The sequence below is a fragment of the Bipolaris oryzae genome (assembly GCF_000523455.1).
Source record: "Bipolaris oryzae ATCC 44560 unplaced genomic scaffold scaffold_6, whole genome shotgun sequence".
NCBI lineage: Eukaryota > Fungi > Ascomycota > Dothideomycetes > Pleosporales > Pleosporaceae > Bipolaris > Bipolaris oryzae.
Genome location: NW_006911282.1, coordinates 40,426 through 58,267, shown reverse-complemented (window position 1 = coordinate 58,267; position 17,842 = coordinate 40,426). Strand labels below are relative to the sequence as shown.

The 17,842-nt window shown below is 54.3% G+C and overlaps 5 protein-coding genes across 5 annotated transcripts; 1 reads left to right on the top strand and 4 right to left on the bottom strand.

Moving 5' to 3' along the window:
• Positions 1 to 324: 324 nt before the first annotated feature.
• COCMIDRAFT_22148 (uncharacterized protein) lies at positions 325 to 663 on the bottom strand (the record flags this gene model as incomplete). Its single annotated transcript, XM_007684948.1, has 1 exon — positions 325 to 663. One exon carries the CDS (start codon positions 661 to 663, stop codon positions 325 to 327), a length of 339 nt encoding a protein of 112 aa, XP_007683138.1.
• A 1,038-nt stretch (positions 664 to 1,701) lies between these two features.
• On the bottom strand, positions 1,702 to 5,394 carry COCMIDRAFT_32363 (uncharacterized protein; the record flags this gene model as incomplete). The annotated part of the gene is made up of 1 exon (XM_007684968.1): positions 1,702 to 5,394. The coding sequence occupies one exon, from the start codon at positions 5,392 to 5,394 to the stop codon at positions 1,702 to 1,704; it is 3,693 nt and encodes a 1,230-aa protein (XP_007683158.1).
• Positions 5,395 to 10,098: 4,704 nt separating this feature from the next.
• On the bottom strand, positions 10,099 to 12,658 carry COCMIDRAFT_990 (uncharacterized protein; the record flags this gene model as incomplete). Its single annotated transcript, XM_007684923.1, has 2 exons — positions 10,099 to 11,778; positions 11,831 to 12,658. The coding sequence occupies 2 exons, from the start codon at positions 12,656 to 12,658 to the stop codon at positions 10,099 to 10,101; spliced, it is 2,508 nt and encodes an 835-aa protein (XP_007683113.1).
• A 407-nt stretch (positions 12,659 to 13,065) lies between these two features.
• On the bottom strand, positions 13,066 to 15,330 carry COCMIDRAFT_82205 (uncharacterized protein; the record flags this gene model as incomplete). Its single annotated transcript, XM_007684996.1, has 2 exons — positions 13,066 to 14,992; positions 15,047 to 15,330. 2 exons carry the CDS (start codon positions 15,328 to 15,330, stop codon positions 13,066 to 13,068), a joined length of 2,211 nt encoding a protein of 736 aa, XP_007683186.1.
• Positions 15,331 to 15,913: 583 nt separating this feature from the next.
• Positions 15,914 to 17,818, top strand: COCMIDRAFT_988 (uncharacterized protein; the record flags this gene model as incomplete). Its single annotated transcript, XM_007684922.1, has 1 exon — positions 15,914 to 17,818. The coding sequence occupies one exon, from the start codon at positions 15,914 to 15,916 to the stop codon at positions 17,816 to 17,818; it is 1,905 nt and encodes a 634-aa protein (XP_007683112.1).
• Between the last annotated feature and the right edge of the window lie 24 nt (positions 17,819 to 17,842).

Genomic DNA, 17,842 nt, shown 5'->3' with positions numbered 1-17,842 from the left:
ATGGCCAACCAGTGCGACTGATGTGGCGCAAAGCATACGGCGGTGCTTCTCGAAAAATTGGCCGTTCGGCCAAGGCTTATAGCAGAAGCTTACTGTTGCTGCGACTCAGTCGTCAGCCGAGCAGTCCAAACCTGGAGAATGCCGCATACACTTTATTTGTGGTGTTGAGAGTGTAATGAAGAGTGGTTGCTGGCCGGGCTGCTTTGATGGTAGTGTACACAGTAGTCGTGGTAGTTTGTAGGTACTTACAGAGTAGACTATGTAGGATGCAGGTACGCGATGGGCGCATGCAGGCGCGACCGGTTTCCATGACTAACCCCACATTTATGTGCCCCCCTCACCCCTCCCCTCACCCCCTTCCGTTCCTCTTGATTGCTTTTGCCAGTTTTGCCTGACCTTTTTTTTTTCTTCTTTCCATCCTACGGGTCCCGATGACTGTGCATGTACGCGTGCATTTCCCTGCCCCCTCGCCGCAGTACCGCGTAACCATTCCATACAGCCGTTTGGCGGGCGGCATCCAGAAGCTTCGTCGTGGACATTGCCGGGCTTCCTCTCGGAAATAATGGCGCGCTTGTGAGTTCTTGGCACGGGCCAGGTGAGATGCAAGTAGCCAAGCAACGGCAGCTGAAACATGGGCCCATGACTCGGCCGTTGCGGGTACATGGGGCGTTGAGTCCATGGCACACAGCCTGTCACTCGTCTCACATCATCTCATCTCGGTAGATTAAATTCGTATTTGCTTTTGCTGTGGGCGAGCGGTGTGATAGCAGTGGTCGATAAGTGCATGACAGCGAAGGGCAATGCAGTTAGACACCGTCCATTGTGTGCGTGCTGCTACCGCAGTCGGCCTCTTTCTCTGCACATCCACCTTCTCCAAAAGCACAACTGCACTGCTGCAAACAGCACCAACAAAACATGCCTAGTATTAAACAAACAAACAACTAAGCCTCCCTTTTGGGGCCTGAAATCCAGAGTCACAGTCAGCGTTACGATGAGCCCCACATTGTGGAGAAGCATCATGAACAGGTGGGTTGGCAGTGCGACGACTATCATAATCTTCACATGGGCCAAGCAATACAAACGTCTCGTCAAACACAATGAATAGCGCTTCTTTTGTATTGACCGCTATAGCCGTCGCAGCACCGGCACACGCAGCCCGGCAGCACACGCTAAACCGAATCCCCACGAAGCCTACATGACATGACGACCTTCTTGGCGGCTGGCAATACCTTTCGACTCAAAATGACCATCCGAGCAGCCTTCCCGTCTAAACTCAGACCAGGCGTGCTCGGCACTTGCGTGATGCGATTGCGAACCTCTACTTGCACCGTGTCCAGCCCGGTGCCGGGTCGTACTCTAGCCCGAACCCTATCGTTCATCATGAAATGGATCTTTCAAACGAAAAACTTAAAGAATCGAGAGGTATATCGCTGAGACAGTGGGCAATGAAAAAAAAAATGAAAAGAAAAGAGTAAAGGAAATTCGAGATGGAGAAAAAAAAAAACTCCCCCAAACCCAAGGCCCTTGTCACAGACGTGCCAACCTGGAAACATAACAGACACAAGAAGGAAGAAAATTTTATCTTATACACGGGGCAAATGTAAAATCGCTGCACGCAAATGGCAGTCGTGAAAAACGAAGAAAAGAAGGATGAGAAGAGAAAAACTTGACTCGACCATGCAATTACTGGCCTCTCACAGTTTAGAACATAGCACCCTCAGCGGAGCCTTGACCTCTGGCTTGGGTGTTCATGGGACGCGGAGGTGAGTTGTTGCGTCCCTGGAAACCACTCGATGGCACGGGAGGAGTCGGTCCCATTTGGCCCTGTGCTACTCCACGCAGACTTCGGCCTTCGCTTGTCGCTTTCCTCAGGACATTCCTAGGCGGTGGGTGCGCCTGCTCGTACAGACCGTCAGCCGAGCCGGTACGAAGCGGTTCTGCAAAAGGCGCTCGTGGGGCCTCAATGCCCGGCTGGACAGCGGGATCAGAAGCCGCTGAGCCCTGACCCTCACGACCAAATCCAAATCGTCGCCTCATGGGGTTGATGGGTGGAACAGGCGGCGCATCATATTCGATGCCATTCTTAAGGGACGCACCAGGAGGGAGATCAACCGTGTCGATCACCGACGTTGTGGAAATGAAGACGGGGTCCGAGATGTCTGCCTTGGCAACAGACTTCTTTCGCAACATTCCTTGTCTGTTTATAGGTTGCACAGTGCTTGGGTTGAAGGCAGGAGCACTAGGCGTGGCCGGGTTAGGCGTCGTTGGGTTAGACACAGGAGGCGTGTGGTTGTTGGAGAATGGGGGCATTGGAGAGGTAGGATGCGAGTAACCCTGACCACTGTGGTTGCTGTAAGCGCCAGGTGAAGGTCGAGGCGAAATCGGTAGTCCAGGCGACAATTTGCCGTGCGGAGGGGGAAATCGTGCATTTTGACCCGGTGTCAGGTTGGTCTGGATGGGGTTGAGGTGCTTTGATTCAAAGTAATTAGAGGCAGAAACTTTGCTGTTACTCCTTGAACGTGAGCGGCCTTCAGAATCCATTGACGTCTTTGGTGCAGGCAGAGGAGGCGTAGGGTGTGCTACATATCCGGGTAACGAAGGAAATGTGTTCGCAGGGTAGGCAGCTCGGGACCCTTCGGCCATGGCCTGGTCCAAGTCATCACGGTAATGACCTCCACGGCTCTGGGAGCGTCCTGATGAGGTGCCAGAGCTTGAGCGTTCTCTCGTCGAGCTCCTGGTTGAAGCTGGCTGTGTTCTACCTGCAGGACGACCTGTCCGGCTGCTATCGGTTGTTGAGCGTTGTCTGTGCTCGAGCTCACGCTGCGCATCCTGCTCGCTCTGTTGCAGTACACGGGAAGGCTTGGTTCGCAGCGGCGGCATGTCGGAACTTTGCATGCTCACAAGCGAAGTGCTGCTGAGATTGACCGCGGAGGAACCAAGAGCAAGCTTCCTCACCGACTTGTTGGATGCATCGACTGTGGCAAATGCTTCGCCGTTTGACTTTGCGCGAAGCATGCTCAGAGCATTCTTCAATCCTCCTGATGGTCCGGCACCAGGCCCAGGGCTCAGTGACCGGCCCTCGGCCTTTGCGCGAAGACTCTCTTGGATCAGGCGTTGTCTCTGGGCAAGATCTCGTTGGAATGCCTCGTGCTCAGCTTCCGTCTCATTGCTAGCAATCCTTTCGTGATTCCTTCGAGGAGTGAGGTCCCACGTGGATGAACCAATGTGGTGCTCAGAGGTGCTCATGATAAGAGGCCTGATCCTGGTTGATCCCTCAATGGGACTCGATGGTTTGGCAGCCCCGCGCTCTTCACGATAGGGGCCATCAATGTCATCAAGATCCCATGGGTTGGAATGGCTGTACGTTGATGGCACAGGCGTGACGGACTCGGACTCGGAATCCGGCTGTCTACGTTGCAGTCCAAAGTCGTTCTTCTGGAATGCCGAATCCATGGGTGGGCTCATGACGGGCGGACCTGGTTCGCCGTAAGTGGAAGAGACATTGCTGTTGCTGCGCAGATGCTGGCGAATCAGACCACTAAGTCCACCGTTTTGGGGGCCGAGGGTGGGAGAGTCATTGTCTGCGACATTTAGTGCGGGAGACACGGGGCCTTGGTAGGGAGAGCGAGCGATGGAGCTTGATTGTTGAGTGTCCTCGTCTGATGGAGCACGTGAGCGGAGTGCAGGGTGCTCAAACATGGGCGGCGCAGGACCAGTTGCAACTGGGAGGTTTTCAAACCGACGGGCGGAACCTGCAGGACGAGTTGTCACTGGCTTGGAAACTGGTTCCTCTTGTTGCTGTTGTTGTGCTTGCTCGTCATCACTCGAGTCAGGCGAGGCAAAGAAGGTAGCTTTCGCACATCCGTCCTTTGGGTTCTGTGAGGGCTTCTGGCTTGGCTGTACGTTTGCAGCTGCTTGACCCGCGATCCTCATCTGGCTGGCAGCAGCCTGAAACCTGGAAAAAGCATTCGGGGCTGTGCTTTGCTCGGTGGGTGATTCAGGTCTAGGCTTCTCTCTTGCGTCACTTTCCGCTCTCTTCCTTCTCTCCTGCTCAGCCCGCTCTCGCAACGAGGGTTTGCGAGGAATCGACTTAGCAGGTCCTGTTGCTGGTGATTCGCGTGCTTGTCGGTCTTGGTTCATCTGTCGCAAACGCTCGGCATACTGCTCTTCACTGAAAGCCTCCTTTGGCTTGTTGAAGGCACCCAGAGCAGTAGCTTTGCCTCGATCGTTTGGTTGGAGCGCAGCATTGAGCGAGTGAGCATCGCTGCAGTCGCTAGTCACTGGGCTTACCAATGGTGGCGATTGTGACCGCGAAAGAACAGGGCTTGATGTGCCAGACGAGTTTGTTCGGACCATGGCCGGGTGGCCAGAGGCACCGGGGCTTTCGGAGCGGAATCCAGGACCCCTGGCAAAGCGGTCGTGGAGATTTGTTGCAGAACGTGCTTGACCGATGGGCAGAGGCTGGTTTGATCGCAGTGTAGGCGCACGCGCTCGCTGTATCGAATTGAGTCGGTTCATGGCTGAGGATTGCTGGTCTTGAATTTGTTGATCCAGGCCTTGGTCATAAAGTCGCCGCTTGGTAGTTGACCGGTTCAGATCTGGGGAGCTTATGGGAGCCGAGGAAGGGGGCAAGGAGGGAGAGGAGGCGGAAACCGAGTTGGCGCCTTGGGAGGCTATTGAAGTCGCAGCGGTGGAGATGCGGGTATTGGATGGGCCAGAGTTTGTCGAGGATGTAGTCTCCCTCTTCCGGCTCAGTTCTGTGGGACTGGAGGGTTCCGAGTGCTGGCTCTCTTCCTCCTCTTCTGCCTGTTGCCGTATGCGCTCCTTTTCTTCCTGTCGTAGGCGTTGGTATGCTGACAGGTTGACATCGTCGTCGTATAGAGCGCGTCCAGTGCCCTTTGAGTTTGTGTTTGAAATGACGTAGATTTTCTGTCGTCCACCAAAGAGGATGTTACCCTCGCCAGGTCTCGCTCGGCTCATGACACTGCCAGAGCCATCTTCCTCTTTGGGGCCATCAAAGGAGTCGGTGCGTTCAGCAGCAGTCGGTCGGTGAAGAGAACCTTTGAGCGAGGATACTTCAGCAATGTCGGAGAGGCCACCAGGAACGAAACCAAACTCATGAAGGCGGGACTGACGTTTGGGTTGGAGAACACTATCGTCGCTTGCTTTGCCGATGAGAGATGAAGGATCATCCTGCTCTCTCAGCATGCTGAAGCGGGTGGATAGACCGGGCAGGATTAGACTGGTGCGGAAATCGTCTGCTTTTGGGAGCACGGCATTGAGATCGAATTCTGGCTTGACCTCTTCTTCTTGACCCTTTTTGCCCTTTTTGACCTTCTTCCCGGCAGGCGCGTCTTCGGCGCCATCCTTCTTCCTATTCAGCCAGCGGTTCATGGTGTCCTAGCCGGAATTAGCGAGGTGGTGAGAGGGTGGGAGAGACGAGGTGTGGTGTCTTACTGCTTACAGTGACTACACTAGGGTGTAGGCGATGTTTTGCAGGCTGACCAATGGCTGCTTGGCGGCAGGAGCGAGGAGCGAGGAAGTGAGGGTGAAAGCAGCAGGCGGCAGCATGCAGTGTGGGAAGGGGCGAAGGGCGAATTGGGTGCTGGGTGCCAGGCGCTGGCTGTGGAATAGTGCGTGTGGGAGTGTCTGTGGGTGTGTTTGTGGGTATGTGTGTGGAGAATAGGAGGACAGGCAGCGTCGGGCAGGCGGGCGGGCGTGCGAGTCTTGGGGGGGAAAGTATAAACAATAGATTAAGAAACGGGTTAAGGAGCGTGTGAGGCTGAGAAGCAGACGAAGGCAAAGGAGCGGATGCACAGGCGCGCAGCGAAGTGCGGCGTGGTGAAGGGAAAGGAATGCAGAAAGCAGATCTCCCGACCGAAAAGATGGCACGACAAGCCGGTATTGGTGGGCATTGGACAGTTTTTGCTCTGGGGGAGTGATGGGCGCGTCGAGCGAGGGCCAGGATTGATTTTGACTAGGCTCATTTCCGTGCCGTGCATGGGCGCTTGAGGCCGGGCGGTGGCAGGGAAAGCTGGAGCAACATCACAGTGGGAGCAGCAGTAGCAGCAGGCAGAGCAGGGTTTGGGCGCAGGGAGCAGCGGGGGCGCTAGGACCGGGCGTGGCTCCACGGGCTCGAGTGGCTCGAATGTGGTAGAGTAGCCCCAGTGCTGTATTACCGACTGTGGTTGGCGGCAGGTGTGGTGGTTGATGGGAGTGATGATGGTGGTGGCGGCGGCGGCGGCGGCTGGCAGCAGGGGAGGCGCCGCCGCAGCCACGAGTCGTCTCGTGACTCTGGCTGTCGGAAGACAAAGGCCCGCCTCCCCTAGAGCGACAGGACGAGTAGCAGCAACAGCAACAGTCGCAGCCAGGCCATGGTGTTGAGCGCCCGAAAGCGCCGCGTCCAATCAGGGCGCGCCGGTACCTTGCAGGCCCCCCGCCGTCTCCCTGCCTGCTGAAGTCTCCAGACGCTGCATGTTCCGCTCATGGTCGCGCAATGCTTTTTCCGTGTCTCTGCACTGCTCGTTTTTCTTTTCGTCTCAATTTCTTTTCACCAGTCAGCCAGCCAGCCCGCAAGGCCACAGGGCAAACGACGCGCCCACCAATTGTCCGGCCGGGCATGGTTGGGCTTGGCGGTGGCCGGAGAAGCAGCACCGGCAGCACCAGCAGCAGTGCCGGCACGCCCTCACCCTTCGCGTACCTGAAGCCGCTAGGCCCGGGAGACTAGTCCACAGGCGGACTAGTTCCAGGTGCAAGGCGTGCACAGTGAAGCGAACGAATCACCCGTAACCCCGGTCCCGGTTACCTTTATCGTTTCCCCTGGCCTAACCGCCTACCGCCATGATGCCTCTCCCTTTCCTGCACCCACGTCCACGCCTGCACATTGGCTGCACACGGGCTGCACACGCTCCCATGTACATGTCCACACACACGTCCACTCCATGCCCTCCATTGTACATGCCTACACACTACTTACGCAGTACGCAGTACTTACACAGTAGACGCAGTGCACACTACATCTGTATCACCCCACCCCCGCCTCCGCCCACTCAGCTTCCTCTTGACCTGTCCGACTCTCTGCTGCCGTCACATGTCCACTGCAGCCTTCAGCCTTCAGCCACTTACTCCATGCTGCTGACCTCCGAGGCCCGCGGCGCCCTCTGCCCGCCCCGTGCGTCTGCCATGACTGTCATGATATCTCCTCCATTCGGCCACCCGACCACGACGTGTCAAAACCCTCATCGCTCTGCCTGACAAGTGGCTGACTAACTCCTGTTAAGAATAAGGCAGCCAAGACCCCCTCCCCCTATGCCCATGCTGCTGCACTTACTTACTTGAGTACCTACAGTGTACACTGTTCCCCCATCCCTCTGCTCGCTCTGATCTCGCTGTGACCATGGCATTGACTGTCCTTTTTTTTCAATGCACTTCCCCCCCCCCCATCCAGTCCAGTGGTTGCTGAACTAAGCACAGGCCCAGGGCTTTGTTCTGTTCTGCTCTGCTCTGCTCTGCTCTGCTTTGCTCTGCTCCCTTGCTGCCTCCTGCCTCTGCCTTCCCTCGCTCCCAAACCACCGTCCAAGCCTTGTACGCACGGATCACCTTGCTCTATCCAATCTAGTGCCTCCCGTCATTCTTTCCTTCCTTCCTTTGTTCCTTTCTTCTTCCACAACACGATAACCCCCGGCCACCAGGGAAATTGCCAGGCCCGGCGAGGCCATCGGATCGATTGTCGTGTTTCAACAACAAGCCTAGTCCCTCCCCCACTCTGCTGCTCCTCCTCCTCCTCTCCCCTCTCCCCTCTTCCGAAATTATCCATCGTCCACCATCGGCGCTACTCGTCGCTACTCAAGCCTTGCAGACACCGCCACCACCCATTCATTGCACCATACTTAGCCCTACTTGCCGACCCACACACGCCCTGTCTTCCCACCAACAAGCCCCGGTCGCCAACCGTCACCACGCCCAACGCTCCGTCATGGCTCCCCTCACAAAGTTTAACGTCCAGCCCGCCCCCACCACAGCACGATAAGCTTTCCCACTAGCCACACTCGACAACTACCTGCAATCTGCCTGCACTCTGCTCTGTTCAACCCTACAGTACACGCTCACTGCTGCTATTTGCGCACTGCGCGCCAAATCCAGCTAACAAGTGAATACTGCCAAAACATACTACAAGGTAACACTCAAGCACACCACCGCCATCCTCCACTCTCAAATAATTTATTACCCTCTACTATCGCCCTACGTCTTCATCCCTCGTGTTTCGCATCTCACTTCCCCTCCGGCCCGCATATTGCTATTAAGCGGGGCACCGTTGAATGCGTGCCGCTGTTTTACAACCCTATCCACTAATCTGCAGTCATGAACAACTTTTTTTCCCCTGCAGCGTTGTTATCGGGTCCCACGTTTTCGCTCACCACCACCGTTGCCGACCGGCCATCGGCGACCGAGAAGAAATTGCAAAGACAGATTTTTTAGCAACATCCGCTTACAGTATACTCTCGCCCTCATCAAAGTGCAGAATCTCGGCTGATTCCAAATTACCTTCGTTTTCCCCCACAACTCCGGGAGATGAGCTCCAAATTTCGTCCCGACCACGTGAAACAACATCTCCAAGGGTCCCATGATCCTGGACGACGATCATTCCCCCTGGCCCAATCCATGTCGTCCGTTGCCTTTGAAAGTGCGGTTCCAGATTATACCTGATATACTGTAATGAGACTACTTCAACCTAGCCACTCAAGTACATGCTGTCGACATTGTACAACATATCACGTTGACAAAGTACGCACCACTAGCTCCTAGGCTCCGTGGCAACATTCAGGAGAGCCTGACGTCCCATCGCCCAACATGGCTCACCTACTTCACTCTCCCACACCTGCTTTTCACGACCATGTGACGGTTTCATCTGCTTTGCAGTGACGTCTTCATCATCATCATCGGTTGCAATAGCCACATACCAATCAGTGAACCAACCCACTACCTGGCCTGCTGCTTACTGTGTTCCTCCCGCCCGCCCCCTCCCCTCCCCCCATATTAAATCTACCCAATCACTCGGGTGAGGAACACGCAACACGCTCATACGGTCGTACTGGCATGGCTATCGATGCAAGTACTCATGTAAGATCAAACACAAGATCAGCAGCCGCCAAAGCATATCTCCCTTACTTTGTCCCTTGCCACACTACTCAATACAACCCTCAACCATGCCACTTGTGCGCATACAACGTCTTTTGTTAAACCTACTTACACACTTTCTAGCCCTACACTTTGCTTTCGGCCCGACTTTGTAAGAGGTGTATTGGTTCAAATGATTGCTCGCCTGCCAGGTGTACATACTCGCTACGTATACATATATACACGTACTACTTACGTACTCTACTGCAACTAGCACGTTGTAGCTAACCCAGCTGTGAACTCTAATGCTTGTCGTCTTCTTCCCATGCATGGGGCAAATTGTTCAATCCACATGGTACCCTCGGCTTGGAAGTCTAAACATGCTCAATATCAAATGTGGGGGAAAAAACGTAATAACACATAGATTGAATCATTTCTCGTGTAATCAAAACAGGAAAGTAACCAAAAAAAAAGTGTCGCATCGGTCGATGTCTGTCAATATTCGCGGTAACAAGTAGTACTACTCCGCTGTCCATTGTTCCATGAAGCGACGAAGTGACGATAAGCTTTGAGAAAGCAAAAAAAACAAGACAATAATAAGACCGCGCGCCCCATACCCTAAATCGACCCTTGGATTCAAATCAACGCCAATGACAACAACGCCCCAGAGACATATGTGTGTGCCCAATACGTCCGCAATACCCTTCCCAATCAAAGACAACAAACACCCCGTGTTGTCTCACCTCTTTTACATCCCATGAACCCACATGATTTCGTATATTCCCCGGCCCAAAAGAACCAACAAACCCCAGGAGAGAGAGAGAGTGTGTGTGTGTGTGTGTGCGTGTGTCATCATCATCTATCCCATCCATCATCCCATCATTCCCCTTACCCAACTACGTATTCTTACACGCCCCCTACTCCCCCTACAATACTACCAACACCAACACCAACACCATTACATGTAACGGACCAGGCACTCTACTCCTTTCCACCTCCCATACGCTCAATGTTCGACATCAACCGGCTCTTGCCCCCACTACCGCTGCGGCTTAACCCAGGTGTGCTCTGGTACTTGAGCCCACCAGGTGCCCGTAGCCCAGATGGCTTGCCTACGTTGCTGCTGCTGCTGTTGCTTCCACTACGCTCATGCATGGCACCCGTTCCGCTTGCAGGACGTCCGCCTCCAAGAGCAGACCCTGGTCGTGCTGGGCCGCCAGCGAGGAACCCCGTGTTGCGCATAGCCTGTTGCTGAGGCGCCGCTTGCTGATAACTGCTAGCTGCCTGCTGAGGCGCTGCCTGTGCTGGTTGTTGAGATGCAGTTCGTGACTCTGGCTTCATCTGCGACCGACGCAAGTCTTCTTGCTGCATTTCCTCCATCTTTTCGCCGCACATGGACAACATTTGCTCAGCTGCCGCTACCAATTCACCCTTTTCGATCCGCTCCGCCTCCAGATCTTCTACAAGAGCGTCGTGTGACTTGCGGAGTGACTTGAGCTCAGACTGCAGACCTGCAAGTTTGGCCTTGAGATTCTCAATCTCGGCTCTTTGCGCCTCCAGCATCTGAGCATCCTCTGCATTCCGTGTGGGCCTCGAGGGTGACGCCCCTTGGTTCTCATCGCCGTCTTTTTGACCAGAAGCAGTCTTGCTCAAAGTGTCGCCGCGCTTCTTCTCAGCCTCTTCAACCTGTCGTTCAAGACCGACTATCTGCAGCTTGAGCTCTTTGCACCGCTCATCGGCCTTTCTCTGATAGTTGTCCTTGAGCGCCTTGATCTTCTTCTCGTGCTTGGCCTTGTAAGCTGTGTGGAGATCACGTGCAACCTCGTTGACCTTGTCGGCAATGGCGGCCTGGCATTCGAGTTCAGAGTAAATCTTCTTGTCACCTGCCTCATCATTGCTGATAAACGTAGTCATGTCGACATTTTTGCTTTCAGCTTCAATGACCTTGGTCTCCAGTTCAGCCGATCGGCTTTCAGCTTCTTCAGCACGTTTCTCAGCTTCGGCCAATCTGGCAAACAGCTCTTCGCGTTCGGCATCGTTGCGAGCCATCTCAGATTGAACGTCCTGTAATAGCCTCTGAACCTCTTCGCCTTTTGATTTCCAGTCCACCATCTGTGTCTCCGCATACTCGCGGGCAGAGCGCTCCTCGCGTACAGTTTCTTGGGCTTCACCCACACGTCGCTCAGCATCTGAGATAGCCCTAGAGAGTGCCTCGATCTCGGCCTCTTTTCCTGACAAGCTAGCAGTGAGAGAAGATATCTGAGACTGGAATTGAGACTTGACAGACTCTAGCTCTCTAATGGTAACTGTTGGAAGGGATCGGGGCGTCGGTGGTGGAGGAAGCTCAAAGTCCAAGAGATTGAGCATTTGGCGGCTTTGGTTTGGTGTAGCAGGCACATTTGATCCACCCTTGGCAGGCGATCGTTGACTCTGATAATAGGACCGTAGCGTTGGCTCTTTGCTGGACTTGCTGGGTGATGTCTGTCCGCGACCAGAGGAGCTGTTACGCGATGACGAAAAAGACTCAATTTGAGCAGTAAAATCCAAAAGCAAGTTCGTGGTGTCATTGTCTTTGTATGTACAACGGGGTGTGGGGCTAGGGGTTTTATCGCTACGACGAACGGTTGAAGGTGTCATCTGGGCGCGAGGGCGTGGTGTAGCCTGTAATGTTGTCAGTGTTGCGCCTTAGTAATGATCTTCATCATTTACATACATCTAGCGCGTCATCCTTCACCGGGCTCTTTCTGAGAGCCGCAAATTTGGTCATGTCTATTCCCGGCATCTCGGAGAAGGTGCTGAAGCAGGTGTCATCGATATCCAGTGAGGTGGCTTCTAGGCCATCCGGGTGCATATCTGTGTTGTCCAAGACTGAATCGAGTTCAATTTCAGCATGGTGGTAACTTTGCCTCTTAACGCTCCCTGTGTTTTCCTTGTGTGTCTCTATGAAGTTCATAGCTGCGGTCAAACCCTCATTATCACGCAACACACGTGCCTTGAGGGGAGAAGAAGCCGGTCGTTTCGAGGGAGTAACCGATATCTCGGGGACTTGATCTGCCAATGATAGCTTACGCTGGGTTGTTTCGGGCGATGATGCGTGCACCGATTTGGAGGGCGATCGGCTTTTGCGAGAGACGCTGCTCAGCGGCGATCCAGACCATTCTGTAGCAGCTTCGCGGACGGGAGAAACATTGGCCTTGGGACTTGCGGTGCTGCTCTTGAGCCCTGCGTCTTCAAAGTCGTCCATCAGGTTTTTGACAGGCGATGTCTTCATGGGACTTGTTCGCTCTTTGAGGACAGATTTCTTGTCTGGTGAGACCTTGAATGCGGATTGGGGCACGTTGGCATCCAGGTCGACCAGCGACTTGATAGGCGTTTGCACAGCATCTGGTGCAACGTTTTCCCGGTCGTCAATGCCAATGTGCGCGACAAAGGGTGAGGAAGGCGTGTCGTGGAAAGCCATGTCGATGTCGTCGTCAATGACGATCGAGTCGGAGTGGGTGTTGTATTTCTCTGGCGAGAGAGGCGGCACTGGTTCTTCCATTTGTGCGACTAGAGGTTGTCAAGCCTGTGGGTGGTTAGTGCAACAGTGCGGAGAGCGCTTGGGAATGCTGCTCCTGTGTTGTGATAACTTGTTTACACGTCCGTGCGCACTGTTGCCCCTTCCCAACTTAGTAACCCCCGGTTTGGCCGACGGAGATATTTCGCCAACGCGTAGTACGCATGCCTTGGTGATTGGTCTGATGAAGAAGCAACGCAAAATCAAAACACCAATCCGATTTCACAAGGAAAAATGATAGGACTTTCATTCAAATCATCTTACTGCTGACACAAAAAATACGCGCATCTCTTATATTCCCTGCCATTAATGGCGGGGTCAACATATCTGTAAGTGAATTTGTCAAGAATCTTGTGGCTAGATATGCGGTACAAACACCGGCAGAAAGCAAATCAGTTGTTAATTGCCGTTCTCATTGCCCCAGCCAGTCGCTGATACTCCTTCAAAAGCTCATCAATCTCCTTCAACTTAAAATCCTGTGCGTCTTTTGCTTCGAGAAAACGTTTTACTGGTGGTGGTGTCTTTTTGAGTTGATCTAGTGCAGCGATCGCCTTTGCTCCCTTTTCATCTGGCTGTGGCATTTCCGCTGTTGAGGTTCGACTGAGTGGCTCAGGCGAAGGGCATGTCTTTGGTGCTTCCTGGCTTGAGGAAGAGAGAATAGGCGTGGTGCTATTGCTCACAGCACGTGCGAAGCGGGGTAGTACATTCATACTAGAGAAACGATTTAGAGGATTGAAGTTGTTACCCATGTTGCGAAGAGAGTCGACAGCAGACACATTGTTCGATGGAGGAGGGTCTGTTTTGACTGCTGCAGGCGATGGGGCCTTTTCTTCTGCATTTGGCGTAGATGTAAAAGTGACACGTCGTCCGCTATTACTGCCACCTGACTTAGTAGAATCGACACTGCGGTCTCTGATTTGCCTTTTGCCAGCAAAGAGATCGGCCATCTTTGCGTCTAGTCCTCTACCACTAGCATTATCTGATGACTCCTCACCTTGAATCGAACCTGCAGCACTGAGGCTCAGAATATCATCGTAGGATTCCGTTCGAGTGGGGGAATTGACCAGCTTCATGGCATCTTCTAGCGTCTTGGGCAGTGCCGGCTGTTCTTGCATGGGGCCGTTAGGGTTCTTTTCTCTAAAACCACCAAAGAAAAACTTGAAGCTTGTGTCTAGCGTGGTATTGATTCTCCCAAGGGCCTGATCGGCCGAGTCTAGGATTGAATCTCGTACCGCGTCCGAGGCGGCTTCTATCTTGTTGGTCTGCGTCTGAATGAGATTACTCAAGCGACGTTGGGCTTTTGTAGTTGTAGGGCTTGATGGCTCTTTGGGCATGGCTTTTGCAATGGGAGTGGCGGGCGTCTGAATGAGATCTGGGGCATCTGATAGACCCAACGACATGGGAGTTATCTCTGACTTTGGTGTTGCGGGCCTTGAATCTAGTTTTGCGGAAACGGCCTCTTCGGACCGTAATGATGAAAGATCAACAGTCTCGAGAAACGAGATGGCTGCCTCTAGGTTGACCAAGCAGTAGGCAGTTTCGCCATCCATGCGGCTCGATGCGCGGAAGCGGTGGATAAAGTTCAGATCGCTGATGACGTTCAAGTGAACAGGGGGCATGGTAATGAGTGCGTAGATGAGGGTGGGGAGAATTTCGTCTGCAGACGATGTGGCAGGGAAGATTTTAGACAATGCTTCAACAATCGACTTGTGCGTAGCAGTAAGATGTTGTACTTTGCCGAGGGGATACTTTTCGTCGTTCATTTTGAGTAAGTCTTGCCGCGCCGCTGACAGGTACTCTCGAATCTCGGGCTCCTTCTCCTTTGCTTTCTGGCGCTCTTCCTCTGTCAACTCTTCACCGGTCATGAGCAATTCTTGCAGACCAATGCCCACCAGTGAGAGGGCTGCTGTTCTCGATCTGAGCTTCTGATCTCTTTCCTCGTCGTCGGTGCTCCTGTGCCGCCATATCCTCTCGTATACCTTCTCACAAACTGCTCGCTCGACAGCCTCCTCCAGGGCCAGCCGTTTGACCTCGAGCGCCTTTCGAGCTTTTTTGCGATCAGCCATCTCGGAGGCACTGAGCATCTGCTGTTCTCCCGATTGATCGCTTCCCTTCCGTATGGAACCCGGTCTGCTCGATGGAGCAATGCCTTTCTTCGAATCCGCAACAAATGATTCACTCGTGATTCGGGCGGATAGGGTCGCTATGTGTGTGTTGATTTTGGAGGAGGCGCGGCCGTAGAAGTCCTGGAAGAGGTCGGCGAGGGCGTCGGCGGACAGTGGGGTGGGATGGATCTTTGCCGTTAGGGATTCGAGAAATCTACAGGTGCGTCAGAAGGCCATTGGGGCGGTATACATGAGCGTAGGCAAGTACCGCTCTGTCAAGCTGCGAATCTCTATGGGCAGCTCCTCGAATGTGTCTGGTGCCTTTTGCTGTTCCCCATGCTCCTCGTCATCCTCGCCCTTTTCAGCAAACACATCGCCCTCTGTGTTTTCATCCTCCTCTGGCAGTATGGAAGCCTTGAGCGGATCGAGCATGTCTGACGCGTGTGGGCCTTGCAGTGTACTCGCTCGGCTTCGTGATAGCGGGCTTTTAGGGGCAGGCTCAAGCCGAGTAAAAGAACGCGAGGGATGGAGGTTTCTGGGGCGGTCGGCCATGATGACGGTGGTTTGATAAGATGTCTCAGGGTATTCTAGGCGTGTCGTGTGCGTGCATCGAAGGGAAAGACGCTGAAACCTGTGTCGAGTACATACGCTCACGTCATGCGGCGGCACTTCCGAGAGCACCGAGCGGCGGTTTGGTCTTGATACAACGCAACGACTTCAATATGCACAGTGACGGGCAATGACTTGAGTGGCTGTGGCGTGTCTGGCTAGCGAGCGTGCTTGGTGTTGGCAGACGGGCTGGCGTGTGAAGCTATGTGCTATCTACATTCTGCTAGTACTAGTAGCACTACCAGACCAGCAGCGAGCTCGTTATCAATGGCCATGGAAGCTCCGCGCCCCCCGCACAGGAGGAGAGCTCCGCACGTGCAAGTGGCTGCGGGTGGCGGCCACCAGCGCGTCTGGGGTCAAGTGAACCACGGATCGTCATAGATGGGTGGTGTGTCTGTTATTATGTATGTAGTACATATGCATACCTACTACTGCATGGTGCCACTCCTTGCCTGAAGCTACTACGCGTCTCCTCCTGCCTCCCTTTACCAGTGCACGACATTCTTGACAACTGCCTGTCTACGCCATGCGCCAACGACCGCTGTGTGCCTCGGCATCGCGCATCGCCGCCTCGTTCCTGCTTTCGTTCCTCGCTGCATGCATCAGTAGCGCCGCTGAGGTACCCATCCTTCCGCCGCCGTCTATTCCTCCCAGTACCCACAGCAGTGACAAAGAGTTCTCGCTGCGGCATGTTTTCCATCATGGCACATACAAGTACCCGGAGCTGCACAGGCGGCTCGATGTTCCTGAGCAGGCAGCAGTATGGATGGCCGCCGATGCGCATTCGACCGACCGCGAGCCAGTGCCACTGTTGCGCGTCAAGTCCGAGGCCATGACGATACAGAGACTAGCAGATAGGAGCAAAGAGGCGATTGACGGCATCCTTGAATGGGGCAGGAAGACTGGAAGAGCTGTGCAGCTTGCAGAGGAAGACTGGACCATGGACGAGATTGCGGGCCCAAATGTGACGGACAGAGAGACGGTCCTCAGCTTCGCGCGCATGGCCTCCAACGCCTACATACTCGAGCCTAACACTGGAGAGTGGGAAGACGTTGGCGGGGGGTTCAACTACACGGAAGACTTTGGCTGGGAGTCGGATGGCCTGCGAGGTCACATCTTCGCCGACACGGAGAACTCGACTGTTGTCATTGGCCTCAAAGGCACCTCGCCCGCCATGTTTGACGGTTCGGAGACGACGACCAACGACAAGATTAACGATAATTTGTTCTTTAGCTGCTGCTGCGGCCAAGGCGGGCAGTACCTGTGGCGCCAAGTGTGCGACTGCCAAACATCTGCGTATACGTGCAACTCGACATGCCTTGTCACTGCCCTGCGGGAGAAGAACCGCTACTACTATGCGGCGCAGGACTTGTACCACAATGTCACGGCGCTGTATCCCCATGCCGAGATTTGGATGGCGGGCCATTCTCTGGGCGGTGCCGTGTCTTCGTTCCTGTCCCTGACGTTCGGGCATCCAGCCGTGACGTTTGAGGCGGTGCCAGAGGCCATGCCAGCCTCGCGCCTGGGCCTCCCAGCACCACCGGGCCATCAGATTGGGTCGCTGCAGCAGCGAAAGTACACGGGGGGGTTTCACTTTGGACACACGGCAGACCCGATATACATGGGCACGTGCAACTCGGCCACGAGTGCGTGTACAATCGGCGGATATGCCCTGCAGAGTGTGTGCCATACCGGACACAAGTGCGTGTACGACACGGTCAGAGACTTTGGATGGCGCGTGGGCATTGGCACACACAAGATTGTCGAGGTGATCCGAGATGTGATTCTGAAATATGACGCGCCGCCAAGGTGCGAGGCATATGTGGACTGCACCGACTGCTTTATGTGGGAGTACTTTGAGAGCAACGGCACCGAGACGACAACGACGAGCTACAAGCCTACAGCAACATCGACATTGGCGTCAAGCCGAACCACGCGGACAAGGACAGAGACGTGCAAAACACCGGGGTGGTGGGGGTGCCTGGATGAATCAACAACAAAGCAGCCACATAGCAAGACAACGGTTACAACAACAATCACAACAACAACGTGCAAGACGCCAGGGTGGTTTGGATGCAAGGATGAGGTGACAAAGACAAAGACGATGACGTACACTACGACGGCAGCGCCCGTGCCCTCTGTGACTACGACTTCGTCTGCACCCACTTCAACATCATCGTGCAAGTATCCAGGCTGGTTTGGCGATTGTCTCGATGGCGACGATCCACCTACTAAGACACACGACAAGCACAAGCCCAAGTCCAAGTCCAAGTTGAAGCCAACACAGACGTCAACTTGGACGCCAACACCTACAGCGACCAGCACATCATGTACTTCCGAGGGCTTCTTTGGACTCATTTGTTACGACAAGTCTACCAAGCACAGGACAAGCACCTCAGCAGAAGCGAGCAGGGAGAGGATGGAGATGTAGCGGTGTGTGTGTGTGTGTGTGGGT